The sequence below is a fragment of the Monodon monoceros genome, unplaced genomic scaffold (genome assembly GCF_005190385.1).
Source record: "Monodon monoceros isolate NGI ecotype Baffin Bay Population unplaced genomic scaffold, NGI_Narwhal_1 Super_Scaffold_2, whole genome shotgun sequence".
Lineage (NCBI taxonomy): Eukaryota > Metazoa > Chordata > Mammalia > Artiodactyla > Monodontidae > Monodon > Monodon monoceros.
The window spans coordinates 19641979-19666871 of record NW_021703776.1 but is presented as its reverse complement, the minus strand read 5'-3'; the positions used below and the strand labels follow the sequence as shown (position 1 = coordinate 19666871).

General features: G+C 39.6%; 1 protein-coding gene across 1 annotated transcript in view; it reads right to left on the bottom strand.

Moving 5' to 3' along the window:
- The window catches only part of FBXL13 (F-box and leucine rich repeat protein 13), a 165190-nt gene that overhangs the window by 116461 nt on the left and 23836 nt on the right, over positions 1-24893 (bottom strand). The window contains exon 6 of the mRNA XM_029234023.1: positions 1878-1973. Coding sequence (XP_029089856.1) covers positions 1878-1973 — 96 coding nt within the window. The remainder of the gene's footprint in view (positions 1-1877; positions 1974-24893) is intronic.

Genomic DNA, 24893 nt, shown 5'->3' with positions numbered 1-24893 from the left:
GTGAGCTCCAAATGGCCAGGGCTGGTTGATAAACGATAACATAGTATTTTTTAAATTGAAATATAGTTGATAACAATAACATAGTATTAATACTATCTTTCAGCTAAAAGGTTAAGTATATGAACATTCACTTTCTCATTGCCTTCTGAACAAAACTATTCTTTGTGCTAAAATGTTTGTTATAGTTGCGCCACATTTGAGCACTCACAAATAAAGGAAAAAATAACTGCAAATGAAGAACAACACATAATTGAGGAGAGAGAAATTTGCTGAACATAAAGCAGCTTAACTTCCAATCCTGGCTTTGTTCTTCACTGCCATATGCTCATATTTTCTTCATCTTTACCCAATGAAGTCTTGGCAGAAGTGCTGGCTTTTTCTGCCATTTTTCTGCAAGATTTGTCCTGATTTTAATATTGTACATGTTCTTTCTCTTCCAGATCATTTGGATTTATTTATTTTTCTTCTTTATGGGTTTTCCAAAGGAAAAAGTAACACCTAATCTGTCACATAAGTAAGAGATTTATTCCTTTAAATCAGTGGTTCTTAGTGTGGTCCTGGGACAGCAGCATCAGCATCATCCAGGAACTTGTTGGAAATGCAAATTCTCAAGCCCCACCCCAGACCTACTAAGTCAGAAACTCTGGGGGTGGCAACCATCAATCTGTCTTAACAATCCCTTCAGATGATTCTAATGCATTCTAAAGCTTAAGAATCACTGCCTTGAACTAAAAATACATCTAAGACAGGAATACTAAATTTGGTAGCTAAGAGGGGTTAACTAAGACAGAAGCACATTTTCTTATTGCCATTGCTGCATAAGATGAGAGTAGAGCAGTATAGCCAAGAATGGGATGGTGTTCTGATGAGATGTAAAGATTCTGAGTTGACTTATGGAGCCTAGATTCCCTGTACCTTGTCAGCTCCTCTTACTTTCTTTGTCAAAGTTTCTACAGAATGGCCCTGACCACCTATTCATAGATCAGTCTGAGCACATGATATCATTTGTCCTCCAATCAATAGCAATTAAGAAGGGGTGGTGAAGCCAGCTATTTACTGGACTTAGGCAACAAGGAAAATGTTACTACTCCAACATTTGTTGATGGCATAAATGATCACAGTTGTTAAGATTAAAGCAATCATCCAAAAGAAAAGGAAGGTCATCAGGGATAACACATGTTTATTTTCTGTTGTTGGCTAAGACCTACCACCCAATGTCTCTTTGGAATGAAAAATATAAGCTTGTTCTAGTTTATGAGAATAGTATAAAAATAGTGCAATGACAAGAACAATACAGAGGCATGAGCCTAGGAGTCCGCATTAGAAAATTCCTGAGTGTGTGTGTACATGTGCATGCAAATACACTAAGAATTATCAAACAAGCTTTGCGTACATGTATATTTTAGCCCTATTTCATGCTCAGTAATTTTTTTTCCTTTACTCCATATTTTGTGCTGCTTTGTTGTATTTTTTGAACCAACAATAATAGCTAATATTTACTGAGTGCTGCCTACATGCAGGCTCTACAGTAAGCACCTTGCTTGCATTTTCTCAATATATCTCTGGAGCTCCTTCAGTAAGGCAATGTTAAGCCTAACTCAGTTATAATGGAGCTTTGTTTCAATCCAAAAATAATATTCAATTTATTTCTACTAGTTAAATTAGAAAATACTCATATTGAATCTCTTCAAATAACATTTTTTTATCTTGTCCTTCAGGCTTGTGCCTGGACAAAAGAGAAACAAATGCACCTACTTTTTGTGGCCCCATGTTGTGGAGCAGGGAAGAAGGTATTCCCCATTACAGGTGGCTTTATAGTAGTCTATTCTCCTTTGAGAACTAGAATAAAGGCATAGCTTCAGGTCGTGTCTACTTACACCATTCCACAATGAGCTCATTTGTGTCATCAACAACCAGGAGCAATTAACTTGACCACATATTACCACATCTCTTAAACTGAGGTAGGAGAAAATCTAAACACAAAGAAAAACATTCACAATTTTGAAAAAATATGTGAATTTTGATCTAACTCTTCAATTTACCATTTTGTGTGAGTGTGTGTGTGTGTGTTAATGGTAATGTAATCCGTATATTGTGGTAGCAGGGGTTTATGTGCTTGAATTTTATCTGAAGGTAGGAATTTAGAGTTCTAGAACTTATCTGATGCTGCCTTTGATATAATGTGATCAAACTGATAGTTGCAGAAGGATGGTGAGGAAGATAGGTAGATTTATTTTATTTTCTGAATTAAAGTGGTATTCTGCTAGAAAGTGAACAATTTTCCTAAATAATAGCTGGTACTACATAGAAGGCATTCAATAATTATTTTCTGAACTGGAGTCTTTTTAAAGTTATAGGATTCCTCGGAAAGATCAATAAACCCACTTTGGCTTCTATTTCTAGAAAAATGGTAGACTAGAAAATCTGGAAATCCTCTTGATACAAAACATCAGTAAATGCTAAAACAAACATTTTAAAAAATATTTCCTTTTTAAATTTTTTAAAATTTCAGCTTTATTGAGGTATATTGACATAAAATTATAAGATATTTAAAGTGTACATCATAGTGAGTTGATTTATGTATACATTGTAAAAGGATTCCCCCATCTAGTTAAATTAAACATATCCAACATCTCACATACTTATCTTTATTTATTTTTATGAGAACATTTAAGTTCTACTCTGTTAGCAAATTTCAATTATACAACACAGTGTTATCAACCATAGTCATTATTTAGATGACTTTAGATTACTTTTAATCTAAAGTGTATTAGATTATTTATCTCCATGTATTACTTTAGATTCTCCGACCTTATTCATCTTATAGCTGAAAGTTGATATCCTTTTTCCAAACTCCCTATTTCCCCTACCCCATAACCTCTAATAATCAGTTTTCTACTCTCTAAAACAAACATTTGTTTTTAAAAAATAATTGAGTTTTCAAGAAAGTAAGGAAAATATCCAGGGCCCCAGTCTTTGTAAACCCAGACACACAATAAGAGATCCATGCCATAGTTGCTTGGGATGGGAGAACAGTGGAGGTGGTTGCTGCTTTTCATAACAAATAGGTTCAGATTTTACTGGCCATGCAGGGACAGAAAAAGTTACCAGGCTTATACAAAGCTGGAGGTCATAACTGAGTCAGAGAGAGAAAGAGAAGGAGACAGAGAAAGGGAGAGAGACAGAGAAATCCAGGTTTATAAAAAAGAGATGTAAAAACAAAATAAAAAACTGCTATTGACAAGAGAAAAACTGAAGTACCTAGCCTGGGATCAAAAAAATTTCCCAAAGAATTTGTAACCAAAGACCACTTATTGTGTGCATTGGAATTTGAATTTTATTATTTGTGGGATCTAACTTGAATTTATTACCTTTGTAATTGTATTTGATACATTAACATGAAAAGAGTTTGCAACTTGGTAGTAACTATGGGGCATTTGGCAGAAATAAATACCCTCTCTCTAAAGAAACACACCCTCAAACCTGGCCTTGTAGAATTCGTACAGATTAAGCCACAACAAAATGAGCTCTCAATAAAAATTACAAAACACAGGAAGGAAAAAAAGTCCAACAAGAGTGAACAACAGAAAAACAATAACTTCATGAATAAAATTGTCAGTAATCATGAAAACATTAAGGTGATGAAGACAAAAAAATTCTTGAGAAAAGCTGTTGAAAAAGGACTGGGCAGATTTATAAAGAAACCAAATAAAATTCATGGCAATTAAAAACATAATGATTGAAACTAAAAACTCAACAGATGAGTTAAATAGCAGAAGAAACCCAGCTAATACAAGGAATAGCAAACTGGATTATGTATAATGAAATTACACAGGATAAAGCACAGAGAGATAAAGAGATGGAAAATATAAAGGAGGTTAAGAGACACATTATATAACATAAAAAGGTCCAATATTCTATATATCTTTATAGAATTTCCAGAAGGAAGGAACAGAGCAAATGGAATCAAAGCAAAACTCAAAAATAGGGCTTCCCTGGTGGCGCAGTGGTTGAGAGTCCACCTGCCGATGCAGGGGACACGGGTTCGTGCCCCAGTCCAGGAAGATCCCACATGCTGCGGAGCGGCTGGGCCCGTGAGCCATGGCCGCTGAGCCTGCACATCCAGAGCCTGTGCTCTGCAATGGGAGAGGCCACAACAGTGAGAGGCCTGCGTACCACCAAAAAAAAAAAAAAAAAAAAAAAAAACTCAAAAATATTACAGACAAAAATGCTTTAGAACTGATGAAAAGCAACAATTCTCAGATTTAAGAAGCACAAGAAATCCCAAACAGGATAATCAAGATACCATGGGTTTGTAGTGAAATTGCAAAAGGCCATAAGCAAAGGAAAACCTTAAATGCAACCGGAGACAGATTACCTACAAAAGAATGTCACTTAGCAGTCGCAGAAAGCATAGTCAGCAGAAAATACTTACCAATCTCAGATACCACATGCAAGTAAATTACAACTCAAGGATGAGTATTAAGTAAAGACACTCTACGACAAAGACTGAGAGAGTTTGCCTCTAATACACCCATCACAAAACAACTTCTAAAGGACATTGAAATCAGAGGAAAGGAGTGAGATGAAATAGTAATGATGGGCAAAGAAATTTAATAAGCATAAGGGTAAACCCAGCAACCTTATAAAAACATATAAGGATGATGACACGTGGGAGTACAAAAAACAAGGGACAAAACCACTAGAATATATTCATACTCTAAGACTGGAGAAAGTAATCAGAGTTAAAATGTTCTAAATTCCATTAATGAGTCAGGAAGAAAGTATAGCTATTAATTTACTTTAGGCTTTATTAAGGTAAATGCACATGTCAAAAATATTTAAGAGAAGCCACCGAAATAATGGAAATAGAATGGATATCTTCTAACACATGAAAATGGGGACAAGGCGGTAGCTTTTAAAATTCAATAAATAAAGGCAGGAAAGGACAAAACAAGTACATAAAAGAGAATAAATAGTATAAAATAAGTTGAGAAAAATGAATCTAAGTATATCTAGCAATAATAAATTTAACAAAATTCACTGCTTGGAAGACAAAGATTATCCCTAATAATGCTTTTGCTTTAAAGTTTTCCCCTCTGATATCAATATAGCTATCAAATTTCCTTTCAGTTGTGTTCATCTTGTTCAGTATTGTATTTTAGGTGGATTTTAAAAATTTGTCTGATAAAGAGGGTCACTACATTATAATTAAAGAAAACAATACAAATAATTTACTAAAGATATATAACAATTCTAAATGAAAGTATCCAGTAGTAGAGCTGCAAAGATACAAAGGAGAAATTGACAAATCCACAATCATCATGAAAGGTTGTATCAGAACTCTCAATTGTTGATAAATCAGTGTGAGGAAATAAAAATCTTTCGTGGATTCCTCAGTGCTCCTGAGGAAAAAGCTCTAGCCTCTGGAGACAGAAATCTATGTGATAAAAAGGTAATGTTTTGTCTTCACTTCCTCTATAAACATTTTACTTTCCACATACTATGGAGATTAGATCTGTAGCTTTCTGTCTAGTTAATTTCTCTGATCTAAAAGGATAATAAAACTTCTCTTGTCTCCCCAAGAAGGTCAAATGTGTATAATCTGGCCTAGTTCCTTCCCTAGGTCAAGCTCCCAAGATGTCAGGAAGATCCCTAATAATTTACATTCAAGGAGATATGTGTCGCAGGACCTGGGAGACATCTATAGATCATAAAAGCTAGAGACACTGGTGCTTATCTGGCCCTTGGAGAGATGTATTTACAAGGAGTCCTACCTCCCTCTTTTACTTATAAGGACCCTTGTGATTACATTGGATCCACCCAGATAAACAAGGATAATCTCACCATCTCAAGATCTTTAACTTGAGTCTGCAAAGACTCTTGCCATGTATTCACAGGTTCTGAGGATTGGGGTGGGGGTGGGGGGCAGGTAGCACAGGGGACTATTATTCTGCCTATCAAACTATGTAAGGAAATGATATACACTAAATTTAAGAGAGCAGTTAATTTTTTTTTAAGATCTTTATTGGAGTATAATTGCTTTACAATGGTGTGTTAGTTTCTCCTTTATAACAAAGTGAATCAGTTATACATATACATATGTTCCCATATCTCTTCCCTCTTGCATCTCCCTCCCTCCCACCCTCCCTCTCCCACCCCTCTAGGTGGTCACAAAGCACCGAGCTGATCTCCCTGTGCTATGCGGCTGCTTCCCACTAGCTATTTTACATTTGGTAGTGTATATATGTCCATGCCACTCTCTCACTTCATCCCAGCTTACCCTTCCCCCTCCCTGTGTCCTCAAGTCCATTCTCTACATCTGTGTCTTTATTCCTGTCCTGCCCCTATGTTCTCCAGAACCTTTTTTTTTTTTTAGATTCCATATATATGTGTTAGCATGCAGTATTTGTTTTTCTCTTTCTGACTTACTCTGTATGACAGACTCTAGGTCCATCCACCTCACTACAAATAACTCAATTTCATTTCTTTTTATGACTGAGTAATATTCCATTGTATATATGTGCCACATCTTCTTTATGCATTCTTCTGTCGATGGACACTTAGGTTGCTTCCATGTCCTGGTTATTGTAGATAGAGCTGCAATGAACATTGTGGTACATGACTCTTTTTGAATTATGATCTTCTCAGGGTATATGCCCAGTAGTGGGATTGCTAGGTCATATGGTAGTTCTATTTTTAGCTTTTTAAGGAACCTCCATACTCTTCTCCATAGTGGCTGTATCAATTTACATTCCCACCAACAGTGCAAGAGAGTTCCCTTTTCTCCACACCCTCTCCAGCATTTACTGTTGGTAGATTTTTTGATGATGGCCATTCTGACCATTGTGAGGTGATACCTCATTGTAGTTTTGATTTGCATTTCCCTAATGATAAATGATGTTGAGCATCCTTTCATGTGTTTGTTGGCAATCTGTATATCTTCTTTGGAGAAATGTCTATTTACGTCTTCTGCCCATTTTTGGATTGGGTTGTTTGTTTTTCTGATATGGAGCTGCATGAGCTGCTGCTGCTTGTATATTTTAGAGATTAATCCTTTGTCAGTTGCTTCATTTGCAAATATTTTCTCCCATTCTGAGGGTTGTCTTTTTGTCTTGTTTATGGTTTCCTTTGCTGTGCAAAAGCTTTTAAGTTTCATTAGGTCCCATTTGTTTATTTTTGTTTCCATTGCTCTAGGAGGTGGGTCAAGAAGGATCGTGGTGTGATTTGTGTCATAGAGTGTTTTGCCTATGTTTTCCTCTAAGAGTTTTATAGTGTCTGGCCTTACATTTAGGTCTTTAATCCATTTTGAGTTTATTTTTGTGTATGGTGTGTAAGAGAGCAGTTACTTCTGAGGGAGGGGGAAAAATGCAGTTAGAGCGGCTTTCATTGTATTTGTTAAGTTTTATTTCTTAAACTGAGTAGTGATTACACAGGTGTTCATTATATTATATTTCTTTGCATGCCTAAAATATTTTATTTTAAAAACCTCAGTTTTGAATAAAGTACCCAGGAATAAATTTAAGGAGGTGGAAGACTAGGACACTGAAATTTCTTTCTTTACTGAAAGAAATTAAAGAAGACCTAAATAAATGGAAAAATATCCCAAGTTAATAGATTGGAAGACATAACAACAGTAACAATAAAAGAAATTTAATCAGACTTTGAAATCTGCCTATGAATAAACACCAAAAACAAACAAACAAACCCACAGGCTCAAAGAGTTTACAAGACTATTCTATCAAATATCCAAGGAATAGGTAATACTAACATGAATAATATTAAGATGTCAATATTACCGAAAGTGATCTACAAATTCAGTATAATCCCTATCAAAATGCCAGTGGTCCTTTTTTTCCCCAGAAACACAGAAAAGCCAATCCTCAAATTCATATGGAATTGCAAGGGGCCCCAAGTAGCTAAAACAATTTTGGAAAAGAAAAGCAAATTTAAAGGAGACACACTTCCCAATTTTGAAACTTATTACCAAGCTACAGTAATCGAAACTGCATGGTACTGGCATAAGGATAGGTAAATATACTGTTGTAGTAGAATTAAGAGTATAAAAATAAACCAGGGCTTCCCTGGTGGCGCAGTGGTTGAGAGTCCGCCTGCTGATGCAGAGGACACGGGTTCGTGCCCCGGTCTGGGAAGATCCCACATGCCACGGAGAGGCTGGGCCCGTGAGCCATGGCCGCTGAGCCTGCGTGTCCGGAGCCTGTGCTCCGCAACGGGAGAGGCCACAACAGTGAGAGGCCCGTGTACCGCAAAAAAAATAAATAAATAAACCAATACATCTATGGTCAATTGATTTTTGCAAGGATGCCAAGAACATTCAGTGTGGCAGGAGCAGTCTCTTCAATAAACAGTGCTGGGACAACTGGATATCAAAATGCAGAAGAATAAATTTTGGACCTCCTACCTCACATCATACACAAGATTTACTCAAAATGGATCAATAACCTAAATATAAGGCTAAAATCTGTAAAACTCTTAGAAGAGAAAATAGGGGTAAATCCCCATGACCTTGGGCTTGGCAATGGACTCTTAGATATGACAACAAAAGCATGAGCAATAAAGGAAAAAATAAGTTAGGATTCATCAAAGTTTAAAACTTCTGTGCATCAAATGACTTTATCAGAAAGTAAAAACTCTACCTTTTGTCTGTATGTGCTGCAAAGGGGAAAATGTGCCACAAATTGTCAGTCATTGAAATGGCCTAGAAGTACTGGAAAGGTATTATGGTCAATCAGATGGCCTGAAAAGTGTACCTGTACAGTTTTGCACATATACTATACTTGAGGAAGTATTATAATAGACAGGGTTTATGCCCAGGGGTAAAAGCAACCTAGAAAAGAGAAGTAGCAGCACAGAATAGCAGTAAAAGTGTAGGGCCAAATTTCTGAGATTCTAAGCAATGTGAGAACAAGTGACTTGTGTAAGAGTTGGGTAAGAACAACTTGGAGTAAGAAGGGGCCAGAAAGCAAAGCCCTAAGGGTAGCAAACTGTAATAGAACTAATGAAGACATAAAGTCACTGAAGAGAGCACCTCTGAGTCTCCTCAACACACAAGGAAATGGACATGCCACTGCTCAGAGTGGATTGAGCCTTTATTCCAGAGTCACTGCTACTCCTTGGAAGGTTACTGTCTTGGTTTCCCAAGGCTGCTGTAACAAATTATCACAAACTGTGTGGCTTAAAACAACAGAAAAGGGTACAAGTCTGAAATGACAGTGTTGGCAGGGCCATGCTCCCTCTGAAGGCTCTAGAGGTGGCTCCCTCCTTGCCTCTTACTAGCTTCTGCTGTTTGCTGGCATTCCTTGGCATTCCTTGGCTCCTAGCTACATCACTCCAATCTTTTTCACATGGCCTTCTTCCCTCCTGTGTGTTTCTGTGTATCTGAATCTCCCTCTCCTTTCTTTTATGAAGAAACCAGTCATTAGATTTAAGACCCACCCTAATCCAGTGTGATGTTATCTTAGCTAATTACATCTATTTTCAAACAATTTTGGAGCGATTTTGAATTTTGGAGCAATACTACTCATTTCAATTACCTAACTTCCCTGAGTCCATTTCCACATCTGCAAAATGAGGGTCTTTAATGAGCAAATCTCCCAAAGCCTCTTCCATACTGAAAATTTTATGATTCCTGTTGTGATTCATGGCCAGATAGTTAAAACTAGACTTCTAATTGTATTGCCATTGTGTGATCTTTAATGTTAAGTTTAAAAGGTTGATTTTTCCCATATCATGTAATTAAATTACTTTTAAATGAGAAATCTAACAGAATATTATTTATAACCAAAAGAAAGTCCATTTCTAACTGGATTGTACCCATCATCCAGGTGCAAATTCTTGCATAAATGGAGACAGACTTTTATATGAAAGGCATTCCTGCATTCTTGTCTACCTAGTAGAAAAGCAAGGGGCTAATAGAAAAAGACCATATAATGCCATTTCCGATATGTGGTATTAATTTATTCACTAGTTCATTTAACACTTATTGTTAAGCACCTGCTCTATGACAATCATACCTCACTAATTCTATAGAACATTACCCAGAAATATTTAAGAGGCAGGTTTTCCACATCTCAGTGTGGAATAAATTTTTGTAAAGAATTTAAGTGCAATTACCATAAACTTACACTTTCTCCTAGGGAGTCATGCCATTGTTGTGCAATATATATTGAGAGTTCTAAAACATTCATATGCATTTATACTTGGAAAAATGGAAAATAACTCCACAAGGAACAGGGGCTGTTGCCAACATGGAAACCTGGGAAGAACATCAGGGCAGGTAAGTGTGGATTTCTAATTCAATTCCATAGAAAATTACTGTGTGGTTATTCTATGCACGGGGTTCTAACAACAACAGCAAAAAAAACTGACAAGATGTGACAGAGAATAAAAAGCACAGTTTTAAGAAAACTTAATACCATGAAAATATATATAAGTATCAAGTGTGAGGCTATTCAGTCTTCCTATTTAATATGTATCAGTCAGTACCCACTATGTGCCAGGTGGAGTGGGATCTTTAGGAGAAGAAAGAACATCTAGTGGTCGTGAAAACATAGTGAGGCGAGCTAGAGAAATGAAAGCCCATATCACAAGGGAATTGGAGGGATGTAACAAAGAAGACAAAATAGGAGAGAAGAACCTTGCACCCCTAGTAGGGGGAGAACAAAAGAAAAAGAATTCACAAGTTCAAGGAAGCCTGCTCTGCCCCTAAGCAGTCAAAACAGGTGCTGGTGGTATATGATCCCAGCTAAGGAATATGGCAGCAGCTGGAAGAAAAGTCTACCTAGAGTCTGAGACCTTTCACACTTAATGCCCACTCCTCACTCCTCCTGACCCATGTGGTAATGAATGACACTTGCAAGAGACCAGGAATGGTTCCTGGGATGGGGAGACTATGAAATGCTGACAGTAAGCTGAAGCACCAGGTGTACAACAGATATTTTCATTTTGACCTCAAATGATAGAACTAGGATCCCTGAGAGGAAATCAATAGCTGACAGATTTCACCTTTATGTAAGGAAAGTCCTCTAGGCTAGTCCCTTCTAGCACAAACACTCTATGATTTTAGGATTTTGTAATTCTCTGCTCTCCCAAGCAAGCAAGTGCCAAAAGAAAAGAATGTATAATGGTCATGGTGAGAATTAAATATATTCTCTAACCCTCTGTGGTGTTTGATTGGTATTGGAACACATATCAGCACATGTGTTCCACATAAGAGCAGGGAGAAGGATCAAGGAAGAGCTAAAGTGAAGTGGGCTGACTAGGAAGGATGTCTGCTCACTGACTATGATAGAACATTGAGTGTGTTACCGAGGAGTTACTGACTTGGGGTAGAGGAGCCTGTTGGAAGAGATGAACTTTAAGTTCCTCCTAGACGAAGATTCTATTATTCTAAGATTTTGTAATTCCTTGTTTTCCAAGACAAGCCAGCTCGTAAAAAAAAAAAGAACTTCATGAGAGTTAAATCTATTCTCTAGTAACACCAGCACTCCCTACTTATTTGTTAGATTGCCTGGATAGTAATGCATTTCATGTGGGAGCTCTTGCTGTGAGCACAGTGGAAACGAAACAAAAATAAGTCCAGACACCATTGGCCCTGGAGGGGAAAAATGTTACAGTATAAATCTTCTAAATCAGACACAATTTATGCATCACAGAATTATGCGACAGTGTGCACCATCAAATAACTGTAGCAAAGCCTCCTGAGCAACTGTATAGCGCTCGGTTTACAAAATGTTGTTACGTGCATGCTGGCCAAATCATTCTGCAAGGCCTATATATTCACGTTGCTTGGTAAAGCTGAAGAGGGATTCCCTTCAGGTCAAGATATCTGTATTTCTCGAGGTTTATAAAAGAGAAAAAGTAGAAATGAGAAAAACATGCCTGTGAAAGGCTGGTTTCCACTAAGCTAAGTCAGGTACCACTCACTGGTACCTCTATCCAATGACTGAGTAGGTGAGTCTGTTAGTTCTAAACCAAGAGACCATACCTCAAAGCTGGAGAAATGGAAAAGATCCTTTCTCTTGATGGAAATAAGATATAATAAAAATTAAAGGTTCAGTTTTGGTCCATTACACATAATGTGTCAAAGCCTATATCACAACCTTCAGGCAGGCCTGGTCCTCTGCCCAGGAATAAAAGAATGATGGAGGGATGTGAAAACCCGAACCCTTCCTCTTTCTAAACCTATTAGGTGAGACTAACACAGTAGGCATCTGAGTGGAATGTGAGTAATAGCCACTCCCAGAGGAGGGCGTCCACTTAGGAGGGCTACCCAGTGCAGATGTTTGAGCTTCAGTGGGGGAGGCGGGCATCCAAGTGAGGCAGAGGTGAGGGGTGAGGGCATGGTGTCAGAGGTGGGGCACCAACAGCATGAGGAAGCTGGCCTGGCACAAGGCTTAGAGCCCAAGTGCACAGGAAAGTGATCTAGTCAAGCAGTGGGGACCCCAGGAGAGATAAGGCAGGTGGTCACCCTGGGGGGGATGGAGGGGAGATGGAGCTTGGTGGTGTGAGAAGCACATCGATTCTTTTTTTTTTTTTTGCGGTACACGGGCCTCTCACTGCTGTGGCCTCTCCCGTTGCGGAGCACAGGCTCCGGACGCACAGGCTCAGCGGCCATGGCTCACGGGCCCAGCCGCTCCGCGGCATGTGGGATCTTCCCGGACCGGGGCACGAACCCGCGTCCCCTGCATCGGCAGGCGGACTCGCAACCACTGTGCCACCAGGGAAGCCCGCACATCGATTCTTGAGATGAGGGACTGGCCTGTGTGGAATGTCAGAACCAGAGGAGTGTAAGGAGGGTGGTACTTGCACAGGAAAGGTGGCCGTGACGGTAGGAGATTGGTACATATGGGGAAGAGGTGGATAGATCAAGTAAGTTAAAAGGCTAGGAAATTGGGAGCCGGGTTTCTCCCTCTAGGAGAAGGTAGTTATGAGTGTGGAAAGGAAGGAAACTAGAATGAACCCTGTGGTGTTACACTGGAATTGGGTATTGGTGGAAAATCGTGGTTTTTGATTATACACAACTAGATAACTAGGGGAGGCTAGGAGCAGGAAAGTCATCCCCTGAAGCTCATGAAGAGTGGACTCTTGAACCAAATCAAGGCTCTGTTAACAAGAAAGAGGGGAGGGATTGACTATTAAGCAGCAAACATCTTGCCAGTCCACCACCCAACAGATCATCAAAGTAGGGAGCAAACACCCTTGGCTTCAGGACGCTTTTACCACCTCTTTGATTTCCTGGGTCTTACTCACTGACCTATAGTATTTCTAGGTTATTGCTAGACCAGGGGTCAGCAAACATTTTCTAAAAAGGGCCAAAAACTAAATATTTTGACTTTGTGGGCCAAGAGGAAATGTCCTCAACTCACTGAACAACAAATCACCAAAAGATGAATGGTCTTTTTTATTTTACATCTGAAAATGTAAAAACTATTTTTAGTTAGAAATTCATACAAAAATAGGTGGTGGTGGGCAGGTTTGTCCCATAGGCCACAGTCTCCCACCCTTGCTGTAGACCATCCCCATCCTCAGCACTCCCAAGATGGGGCCCAGCTTGGTGGCTCTTCTGGAACTTAACCTAAAAGAGCTATGGCAAGATCCCTTGGGGCAAGCCAAATTCTTAACCCTATTTGTTTCTTGTCACCCCTGTCCTGAGGGCAACCTGTGTCCTGAAACACTCATTTCATCAGAACAAATAGAGCCAAATTTAGGGGCAAGAAATGAAAAATCCCCAAAGATCTTTTTTGGCAACACTGCTTTGCCTCAAAAGGGCCAGTTTTCACAATTCCCAGAGATTAAAAATAGAGTTCTGTTAGAATGTGAATATATTTAAACATTCACTAGTAATCGAGGTCATCATTAGGCAGCTTAGGCATAAGTGCTTTTAAATGTCAGAGTAAACCTCTTGGGTCCATTCTACCATTGACTGTCTACCAGTGGGATTGTTTAGTATTGGTTTAGTCATGTTTAGTATTGGTAGGCTCATTCACAAACATTATAGTTCACATCAGCTTTATCCCCATTATACAAATCAGGAAACTGAAGATCAAAGAGATTAAATTACATGCTGTAGATTACACAATGTCTCAGTCAGCTCAGGCTACTATAACAAAATACCGTAGACTGAGTGGCTTGAACAACAGACATTTATTTCTCACAGTTCTGGAGGCTGGGAAGTCCAATATCAAAGTACTGGCAGATTTGGTTCTTGGTAAGGGCTTTTTTCCTGGCTTGTAGACAACTGCCCTCTTGTTGTGTCCTCACATGGTAAAGAAAGGAAGCTCTGCTGTCTCTTCCTCTTCTTCTAAGGGCAGCAATCGCATTATGGGGGATCTACCCTCATGACCTCTTCTAAACCTAATTATCTCCCCAAGATCCTACTTCCTAACCATCTCATTGGGAGTTAATACTTCAACGTATGAATTTGGTAGGGGCACAACCATTCAGTCCATAACACACAGTTATCCAGAGCTCAGATTCATACTTTGATTTTCTACATTTAGGATTCATTTCCCTACACAATTTCCACTGAAACTTTACCCCATTCTAGAATGATATACTGTTCTCACCTGACTGCCACCTGCCTAGAATAGAATGAGTCATAAAACACCTTTCAGCATAAATTTTAATCCTCACCATATAACCTCTATTTTGAATATTTTTCCAAAGCCTCATAATTATTAGACATTTTCCAATCATAAACTACTTGACAGTATGAAAAGACTTTCATCATTTTGCTGACAAATTCTCCTAAGAGATATTTGTGTCAAAATTCTGCAAACACCCATTTACTTGAAGAAAAAATTTGTTCAAAAGTAAACCTCAATTGTTTAATGAAGTCATTCTCCTCATCCAAAATCAAAATGGAACTTTGCCAGTACGAGGTCAAGAGTTTTCTGTTCCCTGTTTAAACTAATCATTCCTTTTTGCACAACATCTAATGTCAAAAAATATAACAACACTTTCCCTTCCAAACAGAGGAAAATTTAACCATATCCCATTAGAAATAGAACTCCCAAGAGTAGAACACTTAACAATTAATCTGCTTCCATGGCTAAATTGCATGTTCTATTTAAACTTAATCTTTAAAAAATTTAAATATTATTTCAATTCCTGGACCATTCGTAGCAACTATCTTGTTCTGCTTACCCAAAGTAGGACATTCTAGAGAAGTTATTTTTGTTTTTAATGCAGTATTTCTGATGTATAAAATGGTAGATATTCTAAAAACTGTGAGCTTCTTCTCATGTATATAGAATTTTAAGGAAAAATAATAAATTAATGTGAGTTTTTCACCCTGTATCTTTCTTCTATTTCTCCCTAACTTAAACTTATTCTCAAAGGAGACATATGCTCTCTAGAAGACGGTATCCTAAAAAACATTCTACTACGATTCCCAAATGCCATTAAAAGTCAAAATATTGTTTTGGATATAAGTTCCATATGGGTCTGAACTACGGTTTGGTGGTTATAGCCTGACATTCAAGAGTTAGATCCCAGGGACATATAGACCAATATTTCCACAAGTGTTACTTAAAATATTAAAAAATATTTGGTAGGAAAAAATAATTATGTGACCAAATAAGTTTGGGAAATTCAGATCAAAGCAAAGTAAAATATTATGAAACATTTAAGCATCTAGAGGAAGAAAGAAATTAATAATAAGCACATATCCATTAATCAGATTTAACAAATATTACCCTTTTAGAAACTAAAGTCAAGAACTTTTTTCTTTAGGACCTTCTTTTATCTCCAGAAAGACAGTGACATTAACCATTTACTGTGAACCTCATTTTTGTTTTTTTAATGTAAATTCTCTATTCTCACAGCTTCCGAGATGCCGCATTATCCTGGTTTTTCCCTGACTCTCCACCCTGGTTCTCTGCTCTCTCCATTTTTCTATTAGTCTAGGGAAACTATAGGATATATACATATGTATGCGCGCGCGCGCGCACACACACACACACACACACACACACACACTAAGTAATTGGCTCCCACAATTATGGAAGCTGAGAAGTCCAAGATCTGCAGTTGGCAAGCTGGCTATTCAGCCTTCAATGGCTTGGATGATACCCACTCACACTGGGGAGGGCCATCTGCTTTACTCAGTGTACTAATTCAAATGTTAATCTCATCCAAAAACATCCTCACAGACACACCCAGAAATAAGGATTAGCCAAATATCTGGGCACCCCATGGCCCTTTCAAGTTGACGCATAAAATTAACCATAACAGTCCCCAATTGGCTTCCCTGCCTTTTCTTAAATCATGGGTATTTCCCAAGGCTCACCCTTTGGCACCAGCAAATTTTTAAAAATTCTCTCCCTCATAGAGTTTGTTCATTCTTACAGCTTATATGATATTTTATTTATGACAACTACCTAATCAAAATTTTAATGCTAGACTTTCAATAAGAAGGGAAAGAAGCTTGTGTGAAGGTGGAAAGGACATTTACATTTATTGTGCACTTCTTCTGTGCTAGGCATTTCATTTTAATCCTTAGAAGACCCCTGTTATGTGTCCATTGTTATCCTAGTCTAAAGATAGAGGGACCTAACTCTACACCATTTTCCAGTTCTACCTGGATTAGGCTTGCTACATAAAATACAGGATGCCCAATTAAATTTGAATTTACATAAACAACTAATAAATTTTTAGTATAAGCCACATATTGTACAGGACAAAGTTATACTGCAAAGAAAAGGAAAACTTTACCTGAAATTTAAATTTAATTGGGCGTCCTGTATTTTTACTTGCTAACTCTGGCAACCCTCACCTGAATTGGGGTCCTCCATTGCTTGTTCTGGTCCCTTAGCTCTGTATACAGACCCTCAGTGTCTGCCTGACCACCTGTCCCTCATCACTTGCCTGTTGCCATGGTCACCACATGTTGACAGCTGCCATACCCCGATCCCTGTGTTCTCCGCACCTGCAGGACTCTCACCAGATGGGAATTCTTTCATGCTCACTACCTGGCCTGGCTGTGGCTGTTTGGCCAAATCCTCTGAAGACCATTCTCTACCACAATCAGCTATGGAACAGTCTTCCCCTCACTCCACCCAGAGCTAGCACCACCCTGGTGGTCGTGGTCCTGGTTAAGTGTCCCACCAGCATATAAACCACGCCCACTTTCCATACAATACAGGGTCTTATGGGAAGGGGGAAAATATGGATAGAAAACTGACTTTAAAAACACAAAAAAGCGGGCTTCCCTGGTGGCACAGTGGTTGAGAGTCCACCTGCCGATGCAGGGGACACGGGTTCGTGCCCCGGTCCGGGAAGATCCCACATGCCGCAGAGCGGCTGCACCCGTGAGCCATGACCGCTGAGCCTGCGTGTCCGGAGCCTGTGCTCCTCAACGGGAGAGGCCACAACGGTGAGAGGCCCGCGTACCGCTAAAAAAAAAAAAAAGCCAGAGAGGCATCTTAACAGCTCAGGGCAGCAGAATGAGCCCCAGAAAGGAAGAGTAGACAGGATTTTTGTTCAACATTTTTTCACCATTGATAAGACTGTAAGCATCATGTTTATAAAAGCAGTGAATTCCACAGGCTGTACGACATAGCTAATTCACTGAATATTGGAATTAGAACCAAAATCAACAAGATGAACTTGAATAGGAATAACAGGAACTGCTGTGTTTAGGTTGAGAATAGCAGTGACATAAGGTAAAACTGCTGGCCAGCAGTTCAGATAAAAAAGACCTCAGCATTTTTGTTCAACACAAGTTCAAGGATAGGCATTATGATGTAGTAGATGAAAAAACAAGACTCAGATTCAAACATACCCTATCTCAATTCCTGATTTCACCACTTAGGGAAAGAATGGGAGCTTATGGCAGACATCTGTGCTGCATTCCCATGCCAACCCTCCTAAGAGGTGACAGGCCCCCTAATGGGAGCCCTCTGAAGGCCACAGCAACTGACCACTAAAAAGCCTGCCTTGAACGCCATGGTAAAAATCCCTGTGCCCAAGCTTGGTTCAGAAACTGTGGAGCCTCCTGCCTTCAAGGGACTGAATCAACTTAGGAAGCACAGGTGTGGTGGCCAGCACTGGACTTAGTGGGCTCAAGTCCAGTGCTCTTCTTGGGTTCTTGGGCTCTAAGAGACCTCTAAGACTCTTGCACAACCAAGGAGCAGGGGCCAAGGGGGATTAGGATTACATTTCATGATTGAGATTGACTTTACTGGCTGCCAAATGGGTGGAGACATGTAGCAGACGGACCTGACATAGGGAAATAAATAAATATGACATTTATTTTCATCCAAATATTAGGGAGTATAATTCACACTCTACAAAGTTTAAAGTACTTGTTCAGTCAGACAGACTCAGACCAATCCCAACCATACCACTGCGATTTAACCTACTTTCCAAGCATCATTTCATTTTTTTGCAAAAAAGAAAAAATAATGCCAAATTCACAAAGCTTTTAGGAGAATTACATGAGATAACTTGTGGTAAAAACCCTAACATAGTTCTTAGTGTGGTATGGTTGCATTTTATACAAATATGAATTCTGTGGATTTAAAATAGTGCAATAAAAATGAGACCCATTATATGGCAAAATTTGAAAAAAATGTGAATCCCATTTTATATTTTTATTCTTACATGGAAAAACATCTTGAATGGGTATCATTTGCTAATCACTAATTGGATGTGGAGAATAAAAATAAAAAGGGAAGTTTAGGATGACCCTCACAGTTAAGATTTGGGTGACAAGTGATGATGCTGTTTACCAAGAAAGGCCAGGAATATGGAGGGGTGGGGAGAAGTCCCCCAAGGGCAGTAGGGAGGTGATGTTTTTAAGTTAGACAAGCTAGGGGGAGATTCTGTGGAACATTCAGATAGAGGTGCTCAGCAGGTATTGCTGATAGTGGCCTGGGTCTCAGAAGAGAAAGCTGGCTGGAGATATATAGATTTGAAAGTCAGGAGTAAACAGCATATAACCTAAAGCATGTATTTGAAATCACCCAGAGATTGAGGATGGAATGAGAAGATCAAAGAAGCAGTGATGTAGCCTTTACAAATACTATCATATAAGAAGTGAATAGGAACACATTATCTCTAGAGGAATCTTAAAATGAATGTTCAGAGAGGTGGACAGAAAACCAGGAGGGAGTGTTGTCACTGAGTCTGAGTTTAAAGAGAGATTTTTCTTCAATAATTTTTAAATTGAAGTATAGTTGATTTATAATGTTCTGTTAATTTCTGCTGTACAGCAAAATGATTCATTTATATATACATTTTTAATATTCATTTCCATTATGGTTTATCATAGGATATTGAATATAGTTCTCTGTCCTATACAATAGGACCATGTTGTTTATCCATTCTATACATAAAAGCTTACATCTGCTAACCCCAACCTCCCACTCCATCCCTCCCACACCCTCCTGCCCCTTGGCAACCACAAGTCTGTTCTCTTTGTCCATGATTCTGTTTCTGTTTCATAGATAGGTTCATTTGTATCATTTAGATTCCACATATAACTGATATCATATGGTGTTTGTCTTTCTCTTTCTGACTCACTTTATTTAGTTGACAATCTCTAGTTGCATCCATGTTGCTGTAAATGGCATTATTTCATTCTTTTTTATGGCTGAGTAGTATTCCACTATATATATGTACCACATCTTCTTTATCCGTTCATCTGTCAATGGACATTTAGGTTGTTTCCATGTCCTGGCTATTGTGAATAGTGCTGCTATGAACATAGGGGTGCATGTATCTGTTTGAATTACAGTTTTGTCTGCATATATGCCTAGGAGGGACTGCTGGATCATATGGTAATTCTGTTTTTAGTTTTCTGGGGAACCTCCATACTGTTCTCCATAGTGGCTGCACCATCTTACATTCCCACCAACAGTGTGGGAGGGTTCCCTGTTCTCCACACCCTCTCCAGCATTTGTTATTTGTAGAATTTTTTTTTCTTTTTTTTTTTGCGGTACACGGGCCCCTCACCGCCGCAGGCTCTCCCACTGCGGAGCACAGGCTCCGGACGCACAGGCCCAGCGGCCATGGCTCACGGGACCAGCCACTCCGTGGCACGCGGGATCCTCCCGGTCCAGGGCACGAACCCGTGTCCCCTGCATCGGCAGGCGGACTCTCAACCACTGCACCACCAGGGAAGCCCTGTAGTTTTGATTTGCATTTACAGAGAGGTTTAATGCTAAAGAAGTTGTCATCCATGTCAGGTCACAGAAAGGTCAATAAAGTCATAACATTTTCATCAGCTGTTGAAGGTCAGTGGAGAGTCTAGCTAGCACAACTTCAGTGGAAAAGTGGGAGCAAAGATGGGCTTCAGGAATGTCCATTTTAAGGGAGGTGATACTTGTACTGGATGCTGCCCTGATCAAATCACACTTGGAATATTTCCTCTAACGTTGGCACTGTTGAGTGTGAAGTACTGATTGGAGGAGACAGCCATTGCATAGGAGAAGAGAAGCAGGCAGGCATCAAGATTAGGTAGTGAAAGAGAAAAACAAATGTCATGTATTAACATTTATATGTGGAACCTAGAAAAATGGTACAGATGAACTGGTTTGCAGGGCAGATATAGAGACACAAATGTAGACAACAAACGTATGGACAGCAGGGGGAACGTGGCGGGGGGTTGTTGGTGGTGTGATGAATTGGGAGATTGGGATTGACATGCATACACTAATATGTATAAAATAGATAACCAGTAAGAACCTGCTGTATAAAAAATAAATAAAATTAAATTTTAAAAAAAATTAGGTAGTGAAAATAGAAGATAAATTAGAAGGCTCAGGAAAAACCAAACTGATAAGCCATGTTATATGGAAATTAGAAAGACAAAACGAAGGGGCAGAGGCAGGAATATGGAGTGACTTATATTTTTTAACCACAGAAGGAACAGCAGCCAGGAACACAGTGTGGATCAGACCCCATGGGGTTGAGGATCTCAGCATGGTGCACTCTTCACACCCTATCACTCTGGCAAAGGATGCCTTCATGATGCAAACAGCATTATGAGGAAATCCTCAAGCTCTGAATAAAACCATAACTGGTCAGAGCCTTAAATGACCTGGGTATCTCTATCTGGGAGACAGAGCTTTCCATATAAAAGGATTAACTTGAACCTGGGTGCACAAGACCCACCCTGGGTGCTGCTACTCCCACTGATTCTCATCTGACTCAGTGTTGAGTAGTAAGTCACATGAGTGAATATTCACATTGTCTAGTGTCGTTTTCTCTCACACTGCTACTTGGAGGGAAACCTCAGGACCAGGATAAGGAGGGAGCTGAGTATAAAAGTACAGAGCGATCCAGGCCACCGATTACCTGGAGAGCTCCCCTGTATTTAGAAAGTTGGGCCCATTCAGGGTGGGGAGAAAACATGGTCCATACCACTCTAAGAGGGACCTACAAATAGAGAATTCTCAGAAAATGGCAACCAAGATAGTAGCAGGAGTGGAGGGGGGAAGAGTTGAGACTAGAAACTGTGAGAGAAGAATAAACAGTTGACTGAACTGGGAATTTGTAACCACATAAGTACTAGAAAATAAAATCATAGCTATGTTTTATAATTGACAAATTTGTTCTTATTCCTTGTGGATGCAGCAGAAAGAACTAGGGACAAAGGGTGCTTGGGAAGCTGCTTTCTCTGCTTTGATATGAGAAACAACTTGCTAATTACATACCTACTCCTCCCCAAAAGGGAACAGAATGCACCCCAAAGTCAACAGCCTCTCAAGCACAGAAAGCGTTAGACCAGAGGCTGGATACACATTACTATTACTGGAGATGCTTCATTTTCTTGGCCTCGTATCCCCATCCAAAAGCACTTCAGTAACACTCCAGGGCTCTGTCTCCACCCCTCCCATCTCCCCAGGAGAAGAGGAGGGATGTTACCTGACTGGCGAATTTTGGAGAAATAACCAGGCCTACAGTTCAGCTCCCGGTCCACTCTGCCCTGACTCAAAAGCAAATGCATGCATCCTGGCTGCCCTCAGCAGCCTGAGGGAGGGGTGCGGTAGTCCAGGCTGTGCAGTGACTGAGGGTAAGTCTGTCTGATCCAGGTGTAAAGTACTAGCAAGTCACCTTGGTCAATCAGTGTCTTAAGCCATGGTTTCCTACCATCTGTATGAGATAATATTTAGCCCTCCAGCAGTCTACTTCCCAACTGTTTCCAAACTCAGACAAGGAAGAGGGTATTATTATATTGTCCCCTAAGACTCTAAGAATATCTCTGAGGAATGCCGTCCTGGGGGAAATGTTAGACCATATAACTCAGAAGTTGTTCTAAATGTAGGATTCTGTGACTTAATGACTTCTCAGATACTTCTAGGATCTTCTAACTTAGTGTCCAGTTGACATTTCAAATTCAATGAATCTAAAATTAAATTTCTCTTCCCCCCACACCAGTTCACTCTCCCAACATTGCAGCACATCAAAAGTACAACTGGCCTCATATTCATTGAGATTTAAAAGGTTAAAGTTCCCAAATGGTAGGGAAGTTGTAAACATCCCTATCATGATTGCAAGTCCATACTGACATAACCAAGTGCTGTTTGAAAATCTGTGATCGCCAAGATCTAGTGAGAGTATGGAGAAAAGAGAAGGGGCCAAGGTCAATATCCACAGGTGCTGTGAGGAAACTGGGGGAGAGGGAAGAACAAGAAACCTAACATGAGGACCAAGAAATAATTCCCAGAGAAAACGACTAGGACGTGTCATGCCATAGAACCACCCCCCTCCAAAAAAAGAGCATTTCAAAAAAGAAGCATAATCAAATGGTACTCAAAGAACAGGGAAGAAGTGAGCATAAGCTATTGGATTTGATGATTAAGAAATTCCTGGGAATGAGACCAAGTTTGTGGCGGTGGGGCTGAAAGGGGAAAAATCATTTCCCATTCATTTATTCAACCAAAATTTATTGAGCATCTAGGGGTTATGAATTCAAAGCATGTAAGCCACTGTCCCTGTCCTCAAGGCACTTACAGTCCAAGAGGAAAACAGAAAATAGACAGTTATAACAGAGAATAAGAAATGCTTCAGGGGCTCTGGGAACACATTTGAAGAGCAACTAATCAAGGCTAAGGGAGAGGACAGAAGATCAAAGGTAGCCTTTCTGGAAAAGATGACATCTGAGCTGTGCCTAGACAGGAGTGAGCCAGTCAAAGAAGAGAAGGGGACCCTATACAGAAAGGGCATAATGGCTGGAGAGAATGTCTTATACTTGAGTAGTAGACTAGGTAACTCAGTATAGTTAGAGCCAAAGATTCCTGTGGAGAAATGGTGGAGAATGAAGCTGAAAGGTAATGAGGGGGACAGAAAGGGCTTTGTGGGCAATGTTAGAGCCGATGGGGAGTCAAGGAGAGATTTTAAGTGGGAAAGTAACATGAATAAATGTGACTTTAGAAAGACATCTCTGGTGGGCAAATGAAGAATGAGTTGGAAGGTCAAGGTCAAGAATAGATGCTGGAAGACCCAACTAAGGGTTGGGTCTTTATATATAGATATAGATATATAGGTATATCTAGATATCTAGATATATAGGTATATCTAGATATATAGATATATCACATTTTCTTTTATCCATTCATCTGTCGATGGATACTCAGGTTGTTTCCATGTCTTGGCTAATTGTAAATAATGCTGCAGTGAACATGGGACATCTTTTTGAGTTAGTGTTTTTGTTCCCTTCAGATAAATACCCAGAAGTGGAATTGCTGAATCATATGGTAGTTCTGTTTTTAATATTTTGAGGAACTTCGATGTTTTTCATAGTGGCTGCAGGAATTTACATCCCCACCTTTGCTTTTGTTGTTCCTTTTAGTAAAGGTGTTCATCTTTTACCCTGATATATTTTCTTCTTAGCATTTAATTCTATATGACATGTCCTTGTGTATGTTTCCTTGTTTGCTATCTGATTCTTCACCCTAAAATATAAGCCCCTTGAGAGCAAGGTATTTGTCTAATCCACCACTAGTTCCCCAATACCTAAAACAAAGCCTTGTACATTGTAGGCATTCAACATAGTTATTAAATAAATAAAATAAAATCTTTATGGAGCACCTGCTTTTGCCAACCTCTTAGGTGCTGAGGATAAAGAAATGTAAAAAATCAATAAACAGAAACTTCAATTAAATAGATTTGGGAGACCAGAAAGGAGAGCTCTTACACCTGCAAGGATAGCAGAGCCCAACAGGAAGAACTCCTCTTCTTTCCATGGCAAAGACTCAGGCAGCGAGAAGCCATGGGATCTTTGTTTACTTAGCCCTCCCAACTTCCTTTTCCTTCTTATAAAAGCGCTCTTCTTCCCTTGCCATTGGGGGACTTGCGCATGACTCATAATGGTTACAGACCTCCAATGGCAATTCTCTTCTGCTCCTGGATAAACACATCTTTGCTGGAGAATTGCCTGATAGTATATTTGTTTTAGGTCAACAGAAGTAATCAAAACAGATGTAATTCCAAAACCCCCAAAGCATACAATTTAGTGGGAGAGACAGACAAAAAAACAAGAACACTGGGCTTCCCTGGTGGCGCAGCGGTTGAGAGTCCACCTGCTGATGCAGGGGACACGGGTTCGTGCCCCGGTCCGGGAAGATCCCACATGCCGTGGAGCGGCTCGGCCCATGAGCCATGGCCGCTGAGCCTGTGCGTCCGGAGCCTGTGCTCCGCAATGGGAGAGGCCACGGCAGTGAGAGGCCCACGTACTGCAAAAAAAAAAACAAGAACACTATTAAAAAATAATAGTTATGTACAATGAGAAGTGCTATGAAGGAAAAGAACAGGCCTTAGGGCAAGGATTGATTTTAGATTGAGTAATCAGGAGAGGTCTTTCCAATGGGGAACATTCTGAGACGTAAACAGAGACTTGGTCAAACTAACAGCAGATGGAGAAG